This window comes from Chenopodium quinoa, unplaced genomic scaffold (genome assembly GCF_001683475.1).
Source record: "Chenopodium quinoa cultivar QQ74 unplaced genomic scaffold, ASM168347v1, whole genome shotgun sequence".
In the NCBI taxonomy this organism is placed as follows: Eukaryota; Viridiplantae; Streptophyta; class Magnoliopsida; order Caryophyllales; family Amaranthaceae; genus Chenopodium; species Chenopodium quinoa.
In genome coordinates, this window is record NW_018742684.1 from 2,401,770 (window position 1) to 2,423,837 (window position 22,068).

The 22,068-nt window shown below is 34.6% G+C and overlaps 2 protein-coding genes across 3 annotated transcripts; both read right to left on the minus strand.

Moving 5' to 3' along the window:
* Positions 1-346: 346 nt before the first annotated feature.
* LOC110722759 (serine/threonine-protein kinase BLUS1-like) lies at positions 347-15,755 on the minus strand. 2 transcript variants are annotated; one of them, XM_021902051.1, is made up of 22 exons: positions 15,085-15,753; positions 13,555-13,809; positions 13,340-13,464; positions 13,152-13,196; positions 10,932-11,013; positions 10,751-10,819; positions 10,141-10,311; positions 9,991-10,056; positions 9,779-9,847; positions 9,266-9,337; positions 9,127-9,188; positions 7,539-7,817; positions 5,902-6,038; positions 5,687-5,781; positions 5,580-5,618; positions 5,444-5,503; positions 4,928-5,029; positions 4,237-4,285; positions 4,095-4,153; positions 3,252-3,316; positions 3,090-3,141; positions 347-980 (listed from the first exon to the last, which is right to left on the minus strand). In XM_021902051.1, the coding sequence occupies exons 1-22, from the start codon at positions 15,256-15,258 to the stop codon at positions 915-917; spliced, it is 2,193 nt and encodes a 730-aa protein (XP_021757743.1). In that variant the 5' UTR covers positions 15,259-15,753; the 3' UTR covers positions 347-914. The 2 variants fall into 2 exon arrangements, with proteins under 2 accessions (XP_021757743.1, XP_021757744.1); XM_021902052.1 differs by lacking the exon at positions 5,580-5,618 and having other exon boundaries at positions 15,085-15,755.
* Positions 15,756-18,202: 2,447 nt separating this feature from the next.
* Positions 18,203-21,618, minus strand: LOC110722762 (transcription termination factor MTEF1, chloroplastic-like). The gene has a single exon (XM_021902056.1). It carries the CDS (start codon positions 21,531-21,533, stop codon positions 20,643-20,645), a length of 891 nt encoding a protein of 296 aa, XP_021757748.1. The 5' UTR covers positions 21,534-21,618; the 3' UTR covers positions 18,203-20,642.
* Positions 21,619-22,068: the final 450 nt, after the last annotated feature.

Here is a 22,068-nt window from a genome sequence, read left to right on the forward strand (position 1 = left end):
AAGCATCAATGGAAGAACTGAAGGAGCCACCGGCACCCACCATAAACATACAGAACCTGCTTCTTAGGATTGAGTAGAGGGGAAATTTGTTACAATAGGGAGGCTATGCAGTGTTAATTTGGAAAATGGATTTGCAAGGAAATATCGACTGGTGTTCAGGTAGAGTTGAACAATGGTGGAAGAAAAAGGGTTTTGCAGAGCTTTTTGAGGTGAGGGTAAATCTATAAGGGAGTAGCGAAAAGCGGTATGGTGGCTACCAGCCTGCCACTGAGGGTGGTGGTGGCGGTTCGTCATTCCAACTTTGCACTTATTTGAAAAGTTACTGGAATGTTAAATTGGAAGGGGGTATCTGTCTCTCTCTCTCTCTCTCTCTCGTACCATATAGAATTGTCAAAAAAGCTACAATGTTGTAGGTAGAATTTCCATATAAAATAAAGATACACATAAACTTATTCTAATTTCCTATGCATTCGATATGGTGCTCTACTCAAACCATTGAAGAAAAAATAAATAGAATTTTAATAAAATACAAATCAATGCCAACCCCCGAGTATTTGAAACAGCCTATACACACTCCTCTCAGACTGAGACTCAACAGAATCAGCTTCTTGTAGATCCCTTGAACAAATAAATCAAGAATACAATTTTAGTTATCATCATTTGTCGTCGTCATCATTCCTTTTCCAAGAAGCCAAGGGATCTGTGAAAAAGCAGCTCGGATACAATACTTAAGCTAAGGATGGAAACCAGACCCAGATAGGAGGACCGGCAGCTATTTTCTCTTTATATTCACCAAAACAAGGCACCAGCTTGAGTTACTCTTGTAGCATGCCAAAGGATAGGTTTGTGAGCTCAAGACCTATTACCTGAATATACACTATACTCGCACTGTACAAGAAACTAACGTTGCTTCCTCAAGTATCCACTTCGATACTGTCTTCGTCTTCTTGACTGGAGACTGCAGATAGCTGTTGTTGCAACTGACATGTAAACAAGCATACACCATTAATTAATAAGATTAGGATGTTCCATGGAGCAATGAATTACATTCAGTCAAAGAAGTACTCTGCATTATATATACCTTTCACTATAATTACAACTACAATAGAGCAAATGAGCTGAAAGATACAGATAGCGATTCAACAGCTGTTTCCCAAGGTACTTAAATAAATATTAGCAGAAATTGCATGACAATTCCGCCACTCAGTTTAATCATCACAATCTAGGGACTTCTCACTCAGTTACTGCCCAGGCCAGAGCAATGAGCCAAATATGAGATTCGGCTATTTCATCAGGTAACAAATTAAACAATAGGAGAAATTGAGTTGTAACCAATTCAGAATGATTAGACCAGCAAGAATAAAACTCCATGATTCTGGAGAAGAAGCAATATGGAGAGTCAAGGGGGCACATTTTCATTATTCAGTAGAGCCTAGGACTTCTCAGTTCTCACGCAGTCACAGACCAGAGACCATGGACCAGAGGAAATAGACAATGCCAAAAATAAGTAATGCAAACACTGAAAAATAGTTGTCACTTTCCAACTTTCTGGTTTCTCCAGCATGATAATTTTTACAACCATAAAAACTCATATTTTCAACAAACAGTGTACAACCCTTTCTGCACACTCTTTAACCAAACATAATCTGTTCCAAAGTAACCAAAGAGGCAATCATCATTAATGAGGGCAAATAAGCCAATAATCATTTTAGGAGGTATAAATTATCCCAACACTATTCATAAGAGTTAGATCAAACTTTTTAAAAGTATACGGGATACATATCATCATCTTAGATTCTTTGTTAGGGTATTTTTTTGGTAGTAAAGCTTGCTATTGATCATGCCAAAATAAAAATAAAAAATAAATAAAAACTCACGCACACATTGCATTTGTAAAGGCCTATATTCAATAATTATAGGCTTTGATGCTCAAAGCCTTGATGAGCTTTTATTCTCTATGTTGGAAGTGGAAGAAACAACAGCGGTGGCAGAGGTAGAGAACACAAAGATGAGTCACTTAAGTCCCAAGTTTTGGAAAAGATTGGGTGCTTTCAGTCTTCTTGATCTAAATTTTCGCCCTAACCACCAGAAAATGCTTCTTCAAAGAAGAGAGAGAATAACAGTGATGAGGGGAAGAGGGAAGTCAGGTGCAGAGAGAATAGACAGAAATTTAGTGGAAATGGAAGGACATAGAAAATGGGTAATTTTGTCTATGAGGGAAGAGAAAGGAAATAAGCCATGATAATGGCTGTAAGAAAAAGGAATCAAGGAGTGAGGGTGATATTGAAATTTTACCATACAAAACTTGCTGAAAATACCATATCAGCTAAAAAGAAACCTCCCAAAAAAGGAAAACATGTCAATTAATTTGGAGCAGAGGAAGTAAAAAACACTGAGTGCGAGCAAATTACATGGCCTCATGCATACTATGCGTTCCCTTTTGGGTGTCACTGATGTTCCACAAAGATCTTCTTCCATTCCATGAAGCCTCTGACTGTAATCGCACCAGTATTTGGTAGCTTTACTCCCCTTAACTCTTGCTTGCCTCACTACTTGAAACCTAATTTGGACTATCAATTCTAATTCACTTTCACTATCCTATCCCAAAAACCAAAAGGTACAAGGAGTCACCATACTCCCTCCGTAGTCCGTACCTTGGTATCTTATCTACAATATCTACTATCTAAGAAGATCTTGAAGGAATAGAGTGAGGGTAATTTTAAAATACTACTCCCTCTGTGTTTAAATAAATAAAACGTTTTGACTTTTACCAGTTTTAGGAGAGTTAGTTGAACTTATTAAAATAATAGGTAGTAGGGTAAAAGTTTGAGGAGAGAGAGAGAAGTAAGGGGTTTTGTGGGGACCATTAGTTAGTAGAAAATTATTAGAAAGTAAAGAGAATATTATTTAAAAAAAAATAGAGAGAAGTTACTAAAAAAGGAAACGTTTCATTTATTTATATACGGCCGCAAAAAGAAAACATTTATTTAAACGCGGAGGCAGTAGTTATATACTAATATCCACACCCAGCTAATCCCAAATTTGGCAAACAAAATTGAAGGGTAAAATACAAATAAAATATAACTTACCAGCACATATTTGTGTTTTTCGGCATTTAATTCTTCAGACAAACTAGCCATCCTGCACAACATGTCAAATAAGGCGGATACAAAAAAGCCTTCTGAAAATATATATATTAGAGGAGGACAATGACATTTATAAACAATAAAATTCGTAAGAGGTCACTCAACCTGGCTTGAAGGTCCGATATCTTATTAAGAAGTAATCGTTCCCTTTCTGAAGCGACTGTCTCAGCCTGTAAACAATCTGATATTAGAAACTAACAATGATAACACAAGCCAAAGAAATTTTTTGTTTAGATATCGAAGAGCCTTGTAATTTATGCTGCACATAGATAATTAAATAACATAACAGCTTCATAATTGCTAGATACATACTGTCCCAGGTAGAGGGAGAGAGGCAACATCTCACTCTAGTCAACAAATTTCATATCAGAGTGGCTACTTGATCTCCAGACATACAAATATACGTAAGGAAGCAGCATGAGATTGCTCTTAAGAGATTTGTGCAACATCTTATGGAAAAACATCACTACTTGACATCATGCCAAATACAACAAAATTACTCAAATGAAGGCTGAGTAAAACTATCTCAGTTGCCTTTTAATAGATACAGTTATTTTAGATACACATAAAAAGAAGATTATGACAGAGGATTAGGTGAGGGGGCATGTGTAGTATAAAGTGGGGAAGAGAGTGTTGTAAGTGGGCTTAATGCAAGAAAAGTAGGAAATAAATAGGAAAGAGAATGTTGCAGGAGAGGTAAGGGGGAAAACTTTGCAAAAATAGGGATGTACATAAGTACCAAACAAAAACGAATGGATGCAAACAGAAAGCGTAACATTAAAAAAGGAACATATGTATTTGTAACAGCATGAAAAGGATATGAAAGCAAACTATAAAGCACAGGTTACATTACTTGTAATTAACATATGTTCAAACATAATTAAATTAAAGCTGCTCCACAAAAAGTCTGGAAGTTTGGGTAACAATAGAATAGCTCTCAAAACTTACACTTCCATTTTCTGGACTTCCTGATAGTGGCACTGTTGGAGGCCTTCCATTTTGAGAACCTACAAGAAAACAGATTAAGAGGGCTTCACATAATAGCCAATATGTAGATATACAAGAAGCATCTGGCATAATTTGCACTCACCTTCAACTTCAGTTGATTGCAAGCTATTTAACAAGCTTGATATCAGATCCTGATCATTATTCAAAAAACAAGTTTCAGTGCCTTTTCAGCTTTCAAGTACAAATAAATAGATCTACCATGGTTGAGCTCTTACTACAGAGTAGATTTTATGATGATTCTACCCCCAAAGCAAGAAAAAAGAAAGAGAGATTTACTTTCTTTTATATATATATATATATATACAAAGAATATTCTATAAGAGTGCTTTGATTAAAAATATACAAGGTAATGAGCGTTACACAAAATTAACTATCCTCCATTCTTTTTTGTTTGTCCCAATTAATATATTCCACTTATACAGAAAGAAGGTTAGACCATGGGTTTTCTTCGAAGAATTACAGAAATGACAGATTCATGTGGGATATTGATAGATTCAGCTAGATTTGTAGTTTCAAAAAATCAACTTTGTATAATATTTTATAAGATATGCAAATGCTTGAAATAGAAACTGTAGAACAAGTCAAATGGAACAAACAAATAAAAAACGGAGGCAATACCAATGTACAATAAGTCTTAGGAAAAAAAAAAAAAAAAACCATTACAAAGACTTGAGATGTAGTGGTAACTGTGGTAATCATCACATGCATCCAAAATTATAGAATGGAGGTAATACTAATGATAGATTAAAAATCAGGGCACTTTCATCCTCTACCTGCTGGATTGCAGTCTGTTGAAAGAGATTTTGAAGGTGAGGCAAGAGAAGAGATGCAGACACATTAGCACTGCTTATGTCTCCAGAAGGTTGACGGGTTATCTGACAATAGTTCAACAAAAACAAATGATTAATAATGGAAAACAGAACAGAAAACAACAGATCTAGGTCATCATGTTTAAAAATCTAGAATTAAGCTTCAGATACAGCTTATACTGAGAATGACTGTTATTTCTAAGGTCCATCAAAATTAAGCTTAAGTGTTTACTAAGCCATATAATTGTAAAATAATTCAAAACAAATATCATCTAAAAAAGCAATATTAATAGAACTCTACCTCCGATTATTTTGTTCATATATTTGTGTTTTTTAAACAAAAATAGTCAGCAATGGACAAGAAAATGTATACTACAGTATTCATAAAAGCACGCATAGCTAATACATATTTTCTTGAAAAACTCGAAAGCAATAGAAAAAATATCATAAAAAATCAGGATACAAATATATGAGACTTACGGTCTGCTTTGATTCAGAAATCCAATCGCCAACACTTGCTGACTTTCTCAAAGGCGATCCCTGGAAAGAACGGGTAAAAATTAGGTAGGCATCCCATCAGTGTCATAAAAATTGTCATACAATGGAGTTAACTTACCTGTGATGATCTCCGAGCAGAAGAAGATGATGTCATATCCTAACAAATAATAAGTGTCAGAAGCAAACACATTTAAAAAGAGACCATGCATCATTGTGGATCCTAACCTTAACAACATCTAAACTTTCTGATGTTACGGAGAAGCGGCCCTTTATTTGAACCAAATTCGCCTTCGATTTTTCTTCTAAAGATTCTCTGTATCCTGGAGCCACAAATATTTCAAACTTGCAGGAAAATAAATGCAGATATTGATTACAGCACAAAAATGCCAGCAAAACATTTCCTTAACAAAAAAAATGCAAGCTTATAAGATATGTGTCACCTCCTGAAGGTTTAATCGGTGCTGACAAGCTATTTGCTGAAGCTCGTGTTGGTAACATAAGTGGGCCACTAAAGCTTGGTGCCCTGCGTGAACCACGGTTACTTTTCTCCGCTATATATTGACTTTCATTCTCAGGCCTGTTGATCAAAACCAATATTCCAGAGTTTCAAATCTGCAAAACTTAAAATAAAAAAAATGGAATATGAACTAACATGCAGCACAATTACATTGCTGAAACATTTTTGAAACGTACAAAGGTTGTATGAACCTACAGCTCATAGGAGGGAAAAGATGGATACAATTTGTGCATTAGCAAAAGGATAAATTAAAGGGGAATTTCCCATTTGTACCCTATAGATTTTACAAAAAAAAGTCAAAATGCCCCTGCAAAATTGAATACATTCAGGTACCCTGAAGGTGGTTGTTTAACAGACAAATTACCCACACTAATAGAAAAAACTCAATGCCATTGAGAAACAAACCCCTGAAACTCGTTTCTCTATATCTTTGATCTCTCAATCATAATCATCTCCATCATCAAATAAAATTCTCTTTTCATTCCTTTACCTCTCTATCTTAAGAAGCCTATAAAGTAGTTAACGGCACTGATGGGATGCAGTACTGGTCTTCCGATCATAATGGGGAAGGTAGGGGAAGTGATAAGAGGTGCCTTAGGCAGGAAGAAGTGACGGTAGGGAAATTTATTTTTATTTTTTTCGTCTTTAAATAGATATTGACCCTTTAATACTCAAATGCTGTTTTACTGTTATATACAAGTAAATGAAATGTTAATAGTCAAGTATTTTTGGCAATGAAACATTTATGTTCACAGATGATGTGTTGATGGAGTTTGCCTGGTAAGATATAAGGCCCCAGTCTTTCAGAGAAAAAGATCAAACCCCTTCTAAATGAAAAGTTAAAAACTTCAAAAAAAAAGTTGCTTCAGCATTAACGTAATAGTACGACTACACAAAACAAATACATGTAAGTCGATGCACATATTTGCCTATCTACATCTCAAAGATTAGTAAAAAAACAAATAATTTATAATAATAAAAAAAATTAATTAAAAAAGAAGATATTTTTAAAGCACACATTGAGAGAAATCAAACAAGACCCTACATGACTATTTTTTATTCTTATAATACATATCAAGAATAATTTAAAATATTCCCTCAAATTGTAAATAGCCGGAATAAAAGAATTAAAGCAAAACATCAAAACGAAATGGAGGGAATAAAATATTAGATCCACGATTAAACCTAGCATGCATAATATTTCCTCTATGTTTTTTTTTTATTGCAACATTGGGAATATCACGCTCGCCAATGCACATTTTAAACCTTTAATATTGTAAAAGTTAAAAAAACTTGACATTTTGAAATCTTATAACGAGACAAATCTAGCAAGATCCTACATGACTATATTTTTCTCAACATATAAATCACAAAAGATGATCAAAATAGTAAGTGTGAATTGTGTAAAATTTTAAATGTTGCACTGAAAAAGAATGGAGGAAATACATCAAGATAAGTATTTACGCTTTATGCTTCATGTTAAACTATTTACATGTTTCTCCTTTCCCTTTCTTTATGAAAGGCATCATCATCAATATTTTAGAAGAAATTGAAACCAACCTTTCACAAAAACGACCCCTTTCTATGGATGTCTGTCCTACCACATTTCCAGGCACGAGTGGCCCACTCTGACTTTGACGACCTTTCACTAATTGAGAATTAGCCTTTACTTGTACTGAGTCTATCTCACACGCAGGTGCTCCCGACCCATGATCTGCTCCATCTTTCTCTAGAATATTTTTACCATGACTACCAACATCAAACTCGGTTCCAGTTCCGGTTTTACACATGGCATCTTCAGTTAGCATAACAGCGGCCTCATCAGCATAACCTTGATTTCTGCAATATGAGGTGTTAATCACACAAAAAATATCCACCTCAAAACTAACTTTAGTATTCCAAAGTACAAAATTCCATCACCCCATGTCCCCCTGGCCTATCAAGGTTTGTTTGGCTCCAGCCTCGTTATGATCTGACTTCAAAAAGAAATGCTTTAAAGCCCTCACAGATAATCTGCCCTCTATTTTGAACAATGTTATTGATGCGGGTATGTATGGTGTTAGACTCACCATGACCCATAAACATTGGGACACGGTAGAGGACTAGGGGTTTGAATAAATTTGGATTTTTGGACACAGATTGGGACATGGTACTTGTAATATAATTTCTATGTTAGTAAGAACAGAGTTATGTTACAACTTCAACATATAGGCAGCATGCATATTCAAAATGCATCTAAAAATTAATGATTGTGACAGACTGACAGCTCAGGTAGATAGATAAAAAAAAGTAGATAACATAAAAAAACTATAAAGCCCAAACTAGTATCAAAGAGCAGCCTTAATTATTTTCAGGCTACTAGCAAATAAACGCAACTTCTATATTTTACTAGGATTTCAATCCTTTCTTATCCCTTCTACTTTCCCCTTCTTTCTTGCACAATCTACCTTTTCTAATCATCTTTCACTTCCCTCTTTCATGCCCAAGATTTCATATTTGATTACCTCAGCTGATCTCAATATTAGTCACGATAGCAATCATATTAGGGCACATGGTATATTTCTCCTAGTTCCAATTACCCCAGATTCAGAATATGATATTACAATTTAGGATTCCCTCATTAAAATCAACCAATTGCCTAAATCCCTCTATTGGGTTATATAATGTATTATCCTGATACCTCAAGATCAGTTGCCTGCATTCACTCATCACATTAAAATATTATCTTTTAGAAGTTAAAATTTTCTCACAGCAGTTAACAGAATCAATTTTGCAACACACCCTTGGATATCGGAGGGGCAATAATGACAACATTAACAGCACAACAGTTAACATAATCTACAATCATTATCACAGATCTGACAAATTCCCACCTGCAAAAATAAAGAGTACTACATTTCTGTAGTTTTCTACATAACTAAACCATTGAAATTCATATTCTGAATACCCAATCTAAATCCTTGAATAGTAAAAGTGCAATACAGGTTAACTTAACAGGTTAAAAATAGTATGGCAGAAATCTTCAGTTTTGAACAAATCAAAGAAATGGATGCAAATACTTTGTACTTCGTACTTCTAATTCTAGGTTCTTCATTCAAATCCCGAATTATTCATTCACAGACAATATTCAATCCTTCAAACTTAATACCTGCGAACAAAATTGTTTGATGGAATACATTTTCCTGAAACAGATCCTAAGTCTGATGCGTCCTGACAAAAAATACAATCACAAAGATAAGCATAACGATTTCTTTCAAAAATAGTTAAAAATCTCACATGACTAATACCTTACTGTTATGAGCATATTTTACACTTTCATCAGCTTCCTTAATTTCTGACAGATCCTCATCATCTTGCACCTAAAAGACAAGCATGAAAGCTTAGATCAAGGCGAAAGATGTCCAACTGTCCAAGTTTAGTGACAAACAGGTCCAGAATATCAGTTTCAAGCCAAAGTTTCAGTGCGGGGATATGCTAATATATATAATTTCTAACTAAGGATGTGCTACCTGAAATCGAGAAGTAACTCACCTTGTCCTTTAATTAATATAGTTGTTATTACTTATTATGGCGAATCAACAAAACAAAGATATTGCTTCCTCTATCCTTTTAGATTGCCCCAAATGATTTTTTAAAAAAAACTTTTTAAAGATATCAGCATAATAGAAGCAGGTAGGGTATATCGTCTTTTTTCTACTTAAATTTAATGAGAGAGCATAGTGAGACTGGAGAGACAAGCAGAGACAAAAAATGAAAATTGGGGCAATTTTTATGGGGCGGGGGTCATAGGGAGTACTCACCAGCGCAGCCTGTGCTTTCAAGTCCTCAATATCAAAGTTCCATGCACTTACACCTCTCTTGTATTCATTCTGGCGTAAAAGAGCACAAAACAGTTAACGCTATTGACAACATGACAAACTTTTGAAAATTAATTTAAGTGAAAGAGTAACATATTATTATAACTCATATAAAGCTAGATGCAACAAAAATTCACAGACTACAGATGATGTACCTGTGATATAGCCTCTTGCTCTGCTGAGGGCATTCTCTTCAAAGCAAGCTGAGCAGCATCTCTAAGCTGCAGAATTAACAAACCAAAATAAACTCCTGCACCATCAAAACAACTACCAAACACAACAAAACAAAAATCTAACAGATTGACCTGCAGGGCTTTCACACGATCCCATAATGGTGGCAAGTCTGCTAACAGTTTCTTCACAGAAAGCTCAGGTGGCTTGGCATGCTTAAAGAAAGAATGCTTGAGTAGCTTCTCAGCAGTTGGTCGCTTTGCTTGATCTTTCACCAGGCACATTGCAACCATTTCTTTAAAAGACTGATCAACAACTAGAAATACTCTAATTAGAAAAATGTCAGCATTGAACAAAAGATTAGTAATACAGGTTAATAAAGGAGCCCAGCAACACCTATGTTGGTTGATTAAGAAAACTTAAAAATGACTGTAAACAGTACAAGCCACAACCTAATTTACATTACTGATTTGTTAAGATAAACCAGACGTGTGCAGTTAGTGCCAATAAAATAAAAATATTAAATAAAAAAGAGTGAGGCCACTATTCAGATTTCAAATGAAGGAAATCCAATAAGAATTAAGAAGGCTGTTACAATTTACAAGGAAAGAACAAAGAGGGAAAACAGCAAATAGGTGCACAAAAAGACAGGAAATCATGTTGGACAGACATATTTTAACCACAAAGCAACATTACTGAAAGAAACACAATAGATAAAATTACTGACATGAAGAAACAATTAACCTTTGAGAATTTTTTATCACGATCGTAATCAAGTCCTGGTGGAGCGTTCTGTATAGTCATAAGCAAAACCTAAAATTGACACGCAAGGGAAAATTTCAGAATCAAGCATCACTCAAGTGCAGTTATTCCAAATGCCATAAATTGTTGAGAGTAATAGAACTAAAGTAATCACATAAGAAACCTTCATTGGAGGATATTTTGAGAAGGGTGCATGACCATGAGCTAACTCAAGTGCAGTTATTCCAAATGACCATATGTCAGCCCTGAACAAGCAGAATGCACTCAGTAACATGTTCAATCAATCATCAAAGCAGTAACTTTTGCACCCTAAAAAGAAAATTCCTCTTTTAAAAACTTGATTCTGTTTCTAAATTAATCCCTCATGCTGACTTCAAAGCTCAATGAAAGAAAAGATAATTCCCTTCTGATCCAGAGAATGGTACTTAGAGGCTTTACAATTGAGCAGATTGAAGTAACTTCTGTCATACATAAGGAGGGTAAAAGATTTCACTTTTACCATCAGTCATATTGTACTCTTAGTTGAGACATCAAGCAATCATTCTTGTGAATTTATTGTAGTAATCTTAGTAGAAATTCAAAACAATTGCTTTATGGTCCAGAGAATGGTACTTAGAGGCTTTACAATTGAGCAGATTGAAGTAACTTCTGTCATACATAAGGAGGGTAAAAGATTTCACTTTTACCATCAGTCATATTGTACTCTTAGTTGAGACATCAAGCAATCATTCTTGTGAATTTATTGTAGTAATCTTAGTAGAAATTCAAAACAATTGCTTTATGGTCCAGAGAATGGTACTTAGAGGCTTTACAATTGAGCAGATTGAAGTAACTTCTGTCATACATAAGGAGGGTAAAAGATTTCACTTTTACCATCAGTCATATAGTACTCTTAGTTGAGACATCAAGCAATCATTCTTGTGAATTTATTGTAGTAATCTTAGTAGAAATTCAAAACAATTGCTTTATGGCATCTTTGGTATCTCTGGCAACTTTCAGCTATTGGTTGTGAAACTTTGACGGTTGCGAGTTATTGCATAATGAGCATAGATTGGTCATAAGAACATTTTTGTTTCAAATATAAGTAAACCAGTCCTATTTTCTGAGGCTACTTCAACAGATGTCTTACTTACATGTCTGATCTAGTGATCTTCAATTTATATTACTTTGTTTCATAGATATTTGCACCATTCAAATGTCTTACTACGGCCATATTTTCCTATTAATACTACCCATTTATTAGTATAACTCAGTATATATGTAGATTAATAATATTTTTAAAAAGTAGAGTGGGTGAAAAAGATAGTAGGTAAAGTAAGAGAGGTGGAGTGAAAAGGCTGGCGGGTGTAAGAAAAAGGAAGAGAGAGAGGAATATTACATCCTCCATATTTTTATAAGAGCAACATCTCCCCTTCCTAGAAGTTACATAATGAGGTGCAACACCAGTACTTTTGGCAATGATTTCTCTCAACCTCTCACTGTCACATGAGACCACATTTTTATCTCTCTGTCTTTCCTCTCCAAAAATATCATACTTCCCCTACAAGTTGCACTTAAAAATGGAGTGATTGTTGGACTTGTCTCAATGAATGGATAATTCGATTTGATAAATTAATAGTCAAAGTTGTGCATCAACAAATGTGAAAGTCAATAGGGAAATGTTAAAACAATTAGAAGGGGTATCTAGAATACTCTTCACATTGGCCAAACTTGGGGAGTGTCGTGGGTGTTACAGTTTAACTCAGTTAGGAATTAGTTATAGGAGAAGGCAGACACAAAGAGGATCTTGTAAAAGATAGGGGTGGGGAATGGAGAAATAAAAATATAAATCAAAGGAAAAGGAGGCCATGAATTCAATTATAATGCTTTAGCTTGCTTTGGGAGAGTTCATACTTCTTGAAACTTGGGAAAGAGTTCTCTGATCAATCATAATATACTCTATAGACTAAAACCTGAGGTGACTTCGCATTGATTTTTTTTTTTTTTGGTTGTGTGTGCGCGTGTATGTGTGTAGGGTGCGGGGTGGAGTTGCACAATTATCCATACATACTAATTCAAGCACCATAAGTATCTTCGATGGGGTGAGCTGGCGGCTTCAATTTTGAACCCTCCTATCATTTTCCTATATTTATGCATAGAAGTGTAGCTGGACAGCGGAAGAGTACCAGAAAAACCTTTCTCTTCTTATCAATACTTGAATGAAAATTGGGCTCCCAACTCACCAAGTGCATAAACTTGAAAAAATAATAAAGAAGGCCCATGTGATATGAGATGAAAAGAGAGCATTTATCATCTAAAAAGGAAAGTGATGCATCTAAATTGAAACTTCCATTTATATAAAGTGATGCATCTAAAAAACAGAGGAAGTACAAAAAAGACGTACTTGAAGTTATATCCACTTCCTGGTTGCAACACCTCAGGGGCCATCCTGAAAACAGAATATACATTAAGTACTTATACTGGCATAGCACACTAGTGCCAATTGAATAATTAATAAAATGAGCAGATGGAAAACTTTCACAAACTAGAACAAATAGTAATTATAAAAAAATTTGAGCAAACAGTTCCCACCAGCATGGAGTTCCAACAAATGTATTTCTTGACCGCTGCCTATCACCACTATCGAACATGCAAGCAGAAACGCCAAAATCAGCAAGCTTCACAAGTCCATTAGTATCAAGTAGAATGTTTCCAGCCTGGAAAAAGTAGAATTACAGAAATAAAGTCAATATCTTCTTATATTATACATGCACTGCATACTCATCAACGCAGCATTAGTAAATAACCTTAACATCACGATGAATATGTCCATGTTGATGGAGATACTCCAAAGCCTTCAAAGTTTCTTTCAATATAGAGCAAATCACAGGTTCCTCAAAGCCATCTGGGTAAGCTGTCTTCATCAGGTGTAGACAAGAACCTTCGGCCATGAATGGCATAACAACCCACAGATTTCGATCCACAACAAATGAACAAAAAGCTCTGACTACATTTGGATGATCAATCAGACTCATCATTTGTGCCTCCCTTCTAATGTCATCCTGCATAAGATCGACTGTATTTAAGATGAAATGGGTAATGACATATGCAAACTGTTTGCTTTAATTTGCCTGAATAAAGATGCTGTTGGCACTACCATTGTTCCTTATAGATGTTCAATCACCAACAGATGTAAAGGACTCTATTCTGTAAAAAAGATGGACTAGGGTTGTTTTTTTTTTGGTAGTTTTCAATAAATAGGCCAGACTATTAATTATTACTAGGATTATATTCATTAAAATAATAAATCGTTCCAACTTTGAAATTTCGATTAAAATGGACTAAATCAAATGTCTTGCCAAATTAATCTTTCACTTCTTTTCCTATGAAGTTGTAGGACAGATGGTTTCCCTTTTGGATCAAGGCTCAAGGGAACCTACGATTTGCATGCAAAAAGTAAAGACAGAAGCTTCTGTGCACTCGAAGGGGTAAGCAGGTTTTATGATCATTTCATGGTATGACACAAGGATGATGATACAGTATGCTATAAGTTCGCGTGTCAAATCATAAACATTAGGAGTTAACATATCATTATAGTTAGCCCTTAAACCCTACTGAATCAGTTTAACTTTGTCTCTGACCCACACAAAACATCTTACAGATAATTGAATAACCTACAGAAAGAGGAGGGGGTTAAATTAATAGAATTTACAAATGGTTTATGAGAAAAGGAAAGTGTCCCTCCCTCACTCTGTCCTCGCCTAAAACGCCATCACACCACTCCCTTCTTCCGGAAATAACAGTAACATACACTACTTTTCGATGTTTACGAAAACATTGTCACCTTTCCTTAATACTGCTAATGTTAGAAACTTCCAAAACATAGCTTGAATGATATAGAGTGCGCGAGAACGATTCAACTAGTATAAAAAGGTCATTTCATACTAACAATTAAACCTCTTGATTGCAAGGAATTAACAAATAAGCACAAAAAAGGTTAAAAAAAATGTTGATTTTAACTAACATAGCTTAAACCGTTAATTTATACTGCAAAACAAATTCAATTTCCATGCATGCAACCAAAATTCAAGCATTTACAACCACAATTTTCAAACTTACAATACATCAGACCAAAATTAAATCCAAAACAATGCAGAAAAGGAAAAACAGATCATTGCAAAACAATAAAACGACAAATTAATTTAATATTGAAGTAATTACACTATAAACTAAGCTAAAAACCACAAAATTAATAAAAAAAAAATCCCAAAATAATTATAAAAAAATAACGATCGATCAAAAATCAGTAGTCAACTGAAATTAAAGAGAAAACGAACCAAATTACTATTGCATCGATCAAGATCCAAACACTTGATAGCAACGACCTCATTATACGGAAGATAGATCGCTCGGAAAACCGTCGCACTTGCACCAAATCCAATTTCTTCTAGAAGCTTATAGTCATTAGAGTTAACCGAATAACTCCGTATACCATGGCCGGACCTCCCCATGCCCTAAAACCGCTCGGAAAACCACTCAATTTCCAGCTCCAAAACCACTTACTGGATTTCAATACCACCAAAAACTAAAACCTCTTTTCAGAATTTCACGGGGTATTTATATACTCTTTCTCCTCCCCTTTCTCCTCCTTCAAATTGAATATCTCAAACCCAAAAATTAACAAAAATAAAATAAAAATAAAAATCAAAGATTCTGGGATTTCTTTTACTAGCAGGAGCACCACCTACTTTTTTAATTTAATTTTGATTTTTTTTTTTTTTGGGAGTTCTTCAAACAAAATGCGATATTTGGGAATTTTGCAGCTATTATTATTTATGATTTTTTATTTATTTATTTGGGTGTGTATGTAAATTAGCTAAGGAAAACGGACCCCGTTGACTGATATTTAAACAGATCCAAGGGCTAGGGAAGAAGTACTTTTGACGTGTCAAAAGAAAGGTCGTTGATTTCTTCTTTTACACGTGAATGCCGATTTTTGGCCGACTGGCGTGGCAAATTCTAGGCATTTTTAAAATAAAAAATAAAAACTAGTAATTTAGGGTGTAATCTTGACAATTATGGAAATTATTTTTTGGGTGATTTTGGGCCATTAAAAGGCTTTTTTATGTTTTTATTTTTTATTTAATGTGAATTAGGACTTGTTAATTGAGTTGCTTAAAAGGGTAATGATGTTGTATTGTTGTGTTTTGTGTTATAAGGGTGTGTGTCTGTTTCACGCCACTATAATGATTTCAATGTTTTGATAATTGTATTGTTTGATATCTTCTAATAGTGAGATGTATATATTAAATAACATTATAGAAGAAATATTATTGGACTTTTGAGAGGTTGTAGTTTAAAATGTCTAGCATGATCTTTGCAAGAAATTTAAGCATTTTTAATGATAGAATTTCTTAGTCTGTTATGATTATTGCTATTTTTAGAGTTGATAAGGTTCACCATAATAAATAGTCTTTGTACAGTAGTTGGAATTTACCTTTACCAATAATCACGGAATCTGATTAAAAAACCTCACGTGTGTCATTAATGTCTATTGGCAAGATTCACACATTAATAAAAGATCAAGCACAACTATGATAGTTTGACTATTTATAATTTGCCCGTAATCGCTGTCGTCATTTCGATTACAAGGAGAATACATATATTTTGAATTTCTCATTAAAGGATGTAATCAACTTAACATCATGCATTATTACTCTGCATTTATAACTAAAATTGTCATATATGCTTTTAATTTATTTCAATTTAACCTTCCATTTTATATTTTTAATTGTTGTTTGCTTACTCATCAGAGTCATCACTAGTTTATTTTAGGATAATGTGTTTAATTAACAAGGTATCACAGGTTCATTTCAAGCTAATGTGTTTACATTAACAAGGTAGCTACTTATTTGAAAGAGTAAGGGAAAAGGGGGTTGAAAACATACTCTCGGAAATCTACTTAATTTTTTAAATGTTTGAAAGGGATATTAAAGAAAAGTGTATGATATTGTGGTGTGTATGTTTGTTTGTGACCGTATTAATTGTGTTGCAAAGCCTAACATAAATGAGATGATATATACACAAAAATATACTAGTATATTCTAAACTTTACTTAGATTCTTTATTCAACCACCTCAACTGTTGTAAAAGGAAGTTGTACCATGAGACTGTATTTGATCTCCTAAAACAACTGCAAGAATTAGAAGCAATTGAACTTCGCTCGGTGCAAAAATTTCTCGGCGAAAAAGGGTATTATGTATCCATTGACACATGCTCCATAAGCTTGTGTTGACAATTTTGAAACTTAATATCCATCAGGGTTTAGTTGACCGAATAGGGGTTACTCGTTGATCAAGGGTTACTTGATGGGTCTCAGCTGGCCACACGGTGTGGTCAATCGCGCATAAAAATTGCTAAATTTAATTATATCTATAGTGAAAAAGGTTGATCATCTTTGAAGTAGGATGATAGTTATTCCAATTTCTATCTACTAATGGTCTGTACTGTATTTGCTTATAAGCTCAACTGTACCTTTTTTGTGTGTGTGTGTGTGTTTACAGAAGGTATATGAGATCATTCATTCTTATATCATGGAAGACGCCTCCCAACTTCTTCAAGCTCAACTTCCACGGTTCAGTCGTAACAACTCAGCAGCAACAGGTGTTATCATCAGAGATAGCAGCAGAGCACTCATCGAGACATCTACATTCAACCTCGGCAACGCTAATGTTTTTATAATGGAAGCTACAGCTCTACATAAAGGAGTTTAACTAGCTCTTCAATGTGGCATTCAAGACATTGAAATTGAAGGTGGTAATCTATTAGTCATCAACTCAATAAAAGGAATTTGGGCAGTACATTGGCAGATTAAACATATTATCGAAAACACTCGTTCTATTCTTTCTCATTTCACAATAGGAGTATCCATCACATCTACCGAGAGGCAAATCGCACAACGGATTGGATAGCTAATGTTGGCCAGTTAGTGTGTAGTACTATGGATATAAATGTTTGTAATAACTCTAATTTGTTTTCTATTCTTTCTTCTGATACATTAGGAATTCGCCTCATGAAGAGGGTTCCTAATGTTTATTTCTTCTTAGCTTCTCAAAAAAAATAAAATAATAATAATAAGGCAAAAGCTAATGAGCGCCCCTGGGGCGTTAGATAAGAGAATTAAAGTGCAAATATTAGAGTAAAATTAACATTAATTACACCGAACGACGCGTAATTTTGTCATGAATTCTTAATTTAATATCATTTCAACCAATATAATTTATCCTTATCTAACGTCCCGGGGCGTTCGTTAGCAAGATCCTAATAATAATAATAATAATAATAATAATAATAATAATAATCCGTATGACATTAATTGACCTTCACTAAAGAAGTGAAGGGTCACTACTTCACTTGTTTGTGCTCTGTAGTTCATACAAAGTACAAGTATTTTTTTTTTTAAAAGTCAACTGTTTGTATTGAGTATTAACAAAAAGTATTTGATCGAATCCATTTGTTTGCGGTATTAATGTAATTTATGACCATATTAAAATAAAGCGAGTAAACAAATAAATTTATAAAATTAAAATTTAAAAAAAAACAAAAAACAAAAATAGCCATTGAGATAATGCTAGTACATAAATCAGTTAAATTTTTACCCATTTTGACATCTGAAAAGCCGTTTTCCAACCATATATTTTTCATTCAAAAAAAAAAATCCCATGTTATTAAAAAATATGCCGATACAAATATACAATATACAACCGAATAACCGAATAACCGAACTAAAATTATTTTTACTGAATTGAAATTAATTTTACTAAATTTTTTTTTTTTTTTTAAGGTGAACTGAACATAAAACACATACAAGAATACTACAGTATACAAACAGTCAAGTTTGCAACTTTACATTGTCGAGACACTCAAGCCCCAATACCACTACAGTACATGTCTTCAGCCTTTCTGTACAGAAGTTCATGTCTTCAGCGTTCCATTTATGTTCATCTTTGGGCCGCAAACAACCATTACAAGTTTACAAGACTTAAAAATACTATAACTGAATGATAAACTTTGAAAATACAGAGTAATAACTTAACCAGCCTGCAGGCCTTGCACTGTGAATCTTACAGCTTTGAAAAAACTGGAAATTTATAATTAGAGGACCAGCCAAAGATGAATGCCTTATACTCACGTTTGAAATCCCAAATACAATTATACCCAATCAGGACCTAAAAATAGTTTACAGAGTACAACTATGATCTACAATTTAGAGTAATATGTAGTTCGTACCACGGATAGAATGTCTGACACACAAGTTTTCTTTAGTTTAAGCACAACTAGGATCATTAAATAGAACACTACGGAGTAATATTAAGTCATCGAAGATAACATCTATTTACTCTACCACCTGCAGAGTATATAAATGGACGAATTTACTCTACGGTAACCCTAATCGGGTTACAACTCAGGCATCACCAAAATGCTTAAAAATGACCTATATTTAAGTACTAAACAAAGGAATTGAGTCTAAGAGACATGACTAAGAAATTTCATATTGACATTTAATTTGATACCCAAATTAATGAGCCCTCATAAAAACACATGGGGGCTTTCTGCAAGATCACTCCAACTGTAAGTTTATTCCCAATGACCAAAGTATCAGTTCAGCATCTAATACAGTACTTCATAACAATACTCTCCAGAATAATAATGACTTGATACTAGCACAAGCAATTTGAATCGAAGTTGGACATGATAAATAAACTAGGCTCTATGGCACAACACAATTATCAACAGAGCATATAGAGAGCATTTTTCAATCATAATATCTAAAAAACCAAATCAAGGTACAATCCACATAAATTACACCCAGTTGAATCAAAAGGAACTGAGGAGGGTAACTTAAAGAAGTGGTTCTCCAATAAAGCCAACTAGGTGATAGGAAAATCCAGCATAGTGCATAGGAAACAGATCTTAAAAACCAGCATTACTAAACATACCATAACTTACTAGAGGGTAATGTGGATCTCCAACAGCAGTCTTCTTCAAGAATGCAACCCACCATAAAGAAGAGTAAACAGAGATCAAGTTGAAAGAGGAACGTCTTAAAGCTCCATAAGCAGGATCAATTTTGTTAGGGTAATGAAAGATTGAAATTCATTCCCTCTATGTTTATTACTCGAACTGAATATTGCAACACTTAAACATGGCCATCTTGCTGGTTTTCAGCAAGACATTTGTAACAAGCAATAATAGACCTATAATTCAAGTTTAAGCTTTTGGGCACTATGACATGGATGTAAAGCTAGAAAATAGCAAAGGATTAGATGAGATCTTGAACATTGGTGAGATTGGAAGAGAAAGACAGATGAATTGAGAGCAGACGGCGTATCACGACATTACAATTAGAGTTGTCTAAGGCTTCACAACCTAAAGCTTTCAAACTGAGTACAAGTCATATGAAACGCAATCAACATATTGTTCAGGCATTAAAAATAACAATACATAGATCTTGCTACAAGATTTGAGTGTTTATAGAAAATTAAGGATGCTCAAACTATACATAAGGTTAATCCATGATGTCAAACAAAGAAACAAGATTACTTAACATACATACATTATTCACCCGAATCATAGACCTAAGAATTCATGTATATCACCATCACTCAATGTAATTATGTAATATGTAAGGACTATTACAATATACAAAGCATGTTGATACACAAATTTTGCATTGCTGCAATTGCTCCAATCATAAACTACAATTTTACAAAGAGAAAACTTCTAATTGAGACAAAATATACAAAAAAAAAAAAAAAAACCATACAACACATAAATCAATACATGCTAACTATGATTCTATAAATACAATGTACAAAAGAGGAAATGCAACTTACTACAACTGTTTAATAAGCTGCAATCTCATCCTTAGCAACCGAACATTGAATTCGCCATCACTAACCTTCAGCATATCCCTAAGTGGCATTGAAAACCCATGCTCCACCAACAACCGATGCCGCGGCTTTATCTTCCCTTCCAAACTAAACGAAAAATACTGCGGAAACTGCTTAATTTCCTTCAAATCCCTCTTCATTTCCTTCACAAAGTACTCAACTTTCGGCTTAAAATTATTCTCAATACTATAAGTTAGCAACCCAGGTGACCTGAGCACCATATTAACCACCTCAAATTCCAAAAACCCTAAACTTTCCAGAAACTCCATTTTAGGAATTAGGGTATTTTCAACACTGGAAACCAACAAAACAGAGGTATGACAATCGATTTTATCCTCACCCACAAACCCTAATTTCTTCAAAAACAAAAAAGTGGGACGCAATTGAAGATCAACGCTAGAAACGAGCAATCTAGGGCACCGAATAATGGCTTTGCTGACGTCAGGAAAGGGTAATTGAAGCTCGTTAATGAGAAAATCGAAAATTGGGTAAAGATGGAGGTGGGGATCGAAGGTGAGGAGTTGAGGGTACATGTCAAGAATCCGGCCAAGAGAACAACGAGGAATTCCGAAAGAAAGGAGGCAATTTTCGACGGATTTTAGGGTTTCAAGAGAAGAAGAACGAAATTGGGGGTTTTGGCGGAGGGCTTTGAGGGAATTGACGTTTAGGGATTCGAGGTAGATGAGTTTCCGGCGGAATTGGAGGCCGGAGTCGGCGGTTGGGGCGGAGGAGAGAGAATGTGCAGGGGTTTGCGAGGGTTTAGGGGGAGGAGAAAGGGGGATGAACAAGGGTTGAGGGTGGGAGAGGGAGGTGATGGTGAGACGTGGTATCATCTTTGGAGTAGCATTAGGAGTGACTCGAGTGAGTGTCCGATACCCCAAGTGATAACACTACAAGTTGATGTAGTTCAAGTGATCAAGTCTAAAGTGTTGAGTGCTCTCTTTAGTCTTCCAACATCGACCCTCCTCGTATACATAAGTTCCTGTTGGGAGACTCACTGATCATAAGTCATGAGTAATACTCCTTGGATGTAGTTGGAGTTAAGTTTCGGTGTATTAAGTGAACTTCCTTGAAATAAAATACTCCGTAATAAAATTAAGTGCTCTCTCCTCGGCTCCTCGCATGAGGATGAGGGAAAACATGAAAAGTGATTAGTGTAATTTGATCAAAATGTAACATGAGAATCATTTGCAATTTTATCTTTTGATCCAACATGAAATGAGAAGTATATTTGGAGGATACTCCAATAACTTTAATTCTCTCCCGATCCCTTGGTTGACCATATTAGTCTTTATTGGCTTGAAGTGTGCTTTTTAATCCGATCTGTACTTATTGTGAGAATTTATGAGATCCAGACATGGTTAATAG